Genomic DNA, 2,761 nt, shown 5'->3' with positions numbered 1-2,761 from the left:
TCTAATGTCCTGGCCCCACTGGTGGACCTCCTGATGGCACCTGGTATTTCTGGCCACTGTGTGACACAGAGTGTTGGACTGGATGGGCCTTTGGTCTGATCCAACATTGGCATCTCTTATTTTATTCATTTATTTATTTATTTTTCCTATTTATACCCCGCCCTCCCCAATGGGCTCAGGGCGGCTAACAAGGGCAAGGTAAACCATGCCATAATTAAAACATAATTAAATTAAAACAAAATAATTAAAACAAAAACATCCAATACTTAAAAACAACAGTGCTCAAACTTCTGATGTTATAGATCCAAAGATGGCATCAGTGCAGTTCCGGTGGTACTTCCAACGCTGTTTCCGTCCACAGGAGAACGGCTTAGATCTTTTTGCAGTTCTTACGTTAACTCGGCATTAAATATTACTTTTAAGCATTTTTGTTTATTTTTAGCCAGCGGTTTTCTGTGCTTTAGACCATGTCCTTCCTTCAGAGCAGACAACACCCGGTGCCCTTTCTCGTGCCCCTGGTTTGCAAACAGAAACGAGAAGTCCTCCTTTCCAGAGACACAGTGGCCACGTCTCCTTTTGTGTTGCAGCTACGAGAAGCGGGGCCGCGTGCGCAAGGTGGTGAAAGCCCAGCAGCTGTGGTACGCCATCATCGAGTCCCAGACGGAGACGGGGACCCCGTACATGCTCTACAAGGACTCCTGCAACCGGAAGAGCAACCAGCAGAACCTGGGGACCATCAAATGCAGCAACCTGTGCACCGAGATCGTGGAGTACACCAGCAAGGACGAGGTAGGCACGGGCAGGTGGGGAGGGTCAGTTCCGAGCTGCGATTAAATGCCATTTCAGAGGGTGGCCACGTTGGTCTGCAGTAGAAGATCTCCGTTCAAGTCCCGTTGCACCTCAGAGACCAACAAGATTTCCAGGGAAGGAGCTTCTGAGAGTCAAAGTTCCCTTTGTGGAGATTCCCTTTAGTCTCTGTGGCAGAACGTGCTTGCTCTGGCCTGCAGGCCCCGCTCTGCCTTGCCCTCCTTGGGGTTCCCAGCTCCCTGGAGGAGCTTCTCCTTTTTACTCTCCAGGAGCCGCCACCACCACCTCTTCAGTACAGGGGTTTCCCACTGAAGGGATCAGGACCTTCAGCTCCCTTTCCAAGCTCAGAGGTCTTGCCTCTGTCTCTCCCACTAGCCCAGCACCTGGCCACCATGGAGACGGATCAATGCCTTCTGCACCCCTGGGGGAATACCCAGTTGCCATCTGCTTGCCTTCCGCCCTCCTGGGCAATGTTCCCTCTAAGCTGTGGAGTCTGGTGAGCAAAAGTTCTACTTTGTGAGCTACTGGCATCAAAGTTGTGAGCAAGCGACTTGGCTGCTGCATCAATTAGTTCGCTCTGCAGCCATCCTTCCTGAGCTATGACAAAAATGTGTGAGCCAGAGGCTAAAAAACTGTGAGCTAGCTCACACTAACTCAGCTTAGAGGGAACACTGCTCCTGGGTCTCCCTTTTAGAATAGCGTGTCTGAAACAGTGTGTGTGTGTGGGGGGTCTATGTGGTACAGAAAACCACTTCCAGCATCAAAAGTTTAAATTGTTTATTGAAAGGAAAATGTTTACAAGCATAGTTTTAGCACCAGGCCAGTTTAGAGCAAGGAAGAACAAAAGAAACGGGTAAAATGCGAATCCTCCTGTCCCTCTCTCTAAAACATGCCCTCACTCAGAGGTGTCAAACTCATTTGTTATGAGGACCGGATCTGACATAAACGTCACTTTGTCTGACGGGGCCGTGTGTGTGCCATAGAACGTGATGCCAGGTACCGGAGACGGAAACTGTATAAAGGACAGCAGCTGGTCAGTTCCGAGTTGGCGTATCCTCGCTGCAAGGCCCCCTGGGCTGGGGGGGGGGGGCAGAGGGAAACCCACATAAGGTGGACTGGAGGGGCAGCTGTGCAGCGCTGGGCAGACGCTCCCACGATGCTTAACTGCTGCAGACGAGGTTGTTCTTCCGTGCTAAAGCCACAATGGAGTGGCTTTGTCCACTTCCCCCCCTCCAGCACTCCCTCCCTTGCGCTAGTTGTCCGCGGGCCGCACAAGAGTCCTGGATGTGCCGGTTCCGGCCCCCGGGCCTTATGTTTGAAGTAGGGATGTGCAAAAAAAAAAAATTCGGTAAAATTCGGATTCGGGTTTATTGAACCCGAATTTTTTCGGGAAACCCGAAAAAACCCGAATATCTAATTCGGTAAAGCATAGATATCCGAAAATTTTCGGAAAACCCGAAAAATTCGGGTCCATTATAACCAATGGGGCCATTGAAGTCAATGGCAAAAAACCTCTTGAAACTTTGCAGGGGGGAGGGGGGAGGGGGTAGAGGCTCCAAATTTGGACAGTGGCTGCTCATGCCTCTTCCCGAAAGACCCCCAAAGTTTCAAGAAGATTGGCCCAGGGGGTCCGATTCCAGGGGCATCCAAAGAGGGTGCCCCCAGTCCCCCCAGATCAGCTTGCTGTATTCCCGGTTTGCCGCCGAAATTCGGCGGCAATGCATTTCAATGGGATTTTAACCTTCTGCTTTCCTTTTTGCAGACCCCTAGGGGGGGGGTTAGAGGGAGAGGCTCCAAATTTGGAGGGTGGTTACTGGAACCTCTCCCCAACATGCCCACCAAATATCAAGAAGATTGGACCAGGGGGTCCAATTCTATGGGCCCCCAAACAGGTTGCCCCCATCCCTCCATTGTTCTCTATGGTGGGAAAAAAATACTTTTTTTCCCACCATAG

The 2,761-nt window shown here is 50.9% G+C and overlaps 1 protein-coding gene across 1 annotated transcript in view; it reads left to right on the top strand.

Moving 5' to 3' along the window:
• Positions 1-2,761, top strand: part of LOC107116442 (ribonucleoside-diphosphate reductase large subunit-like) — a gene marked incomplete at both ends in the record, with an annotated part of 6,541 nt that overhangs the window by 1,731 nt on the left and 2,049 nt on the right. The window contains one exon of the mRNA XM_015418333.1: positions 588-789. Within this exon, the coding sequence (XP_015273819.1) occupies positions 588-789 (202 nt within the window). The remainder of the gene's footprint in view (positions 1-587; positions 790-2,761) is intronic.

This window comes from Gekko japonicus, unplaced genomic scaffold, assembly GCF_001447785.1.
Source record: "Gekko japonicus isolate JY-2015 unplaced genomic scaffold, Gekko_japonicus_V1.1 scaffold8716, whole genome shotgun sequence".
Lineage (NCBI taxonomy): Eukaryota > Metazoa > Chordata > Lepidosauria > Squamata > Gekkonidae > Gekko > Gekko japonicus.
The sequence above is the reverse complement of the archived record's forward strand: the minus strand, read 5'-3'. Positions and strand labels throughout refer to the sequence as shown.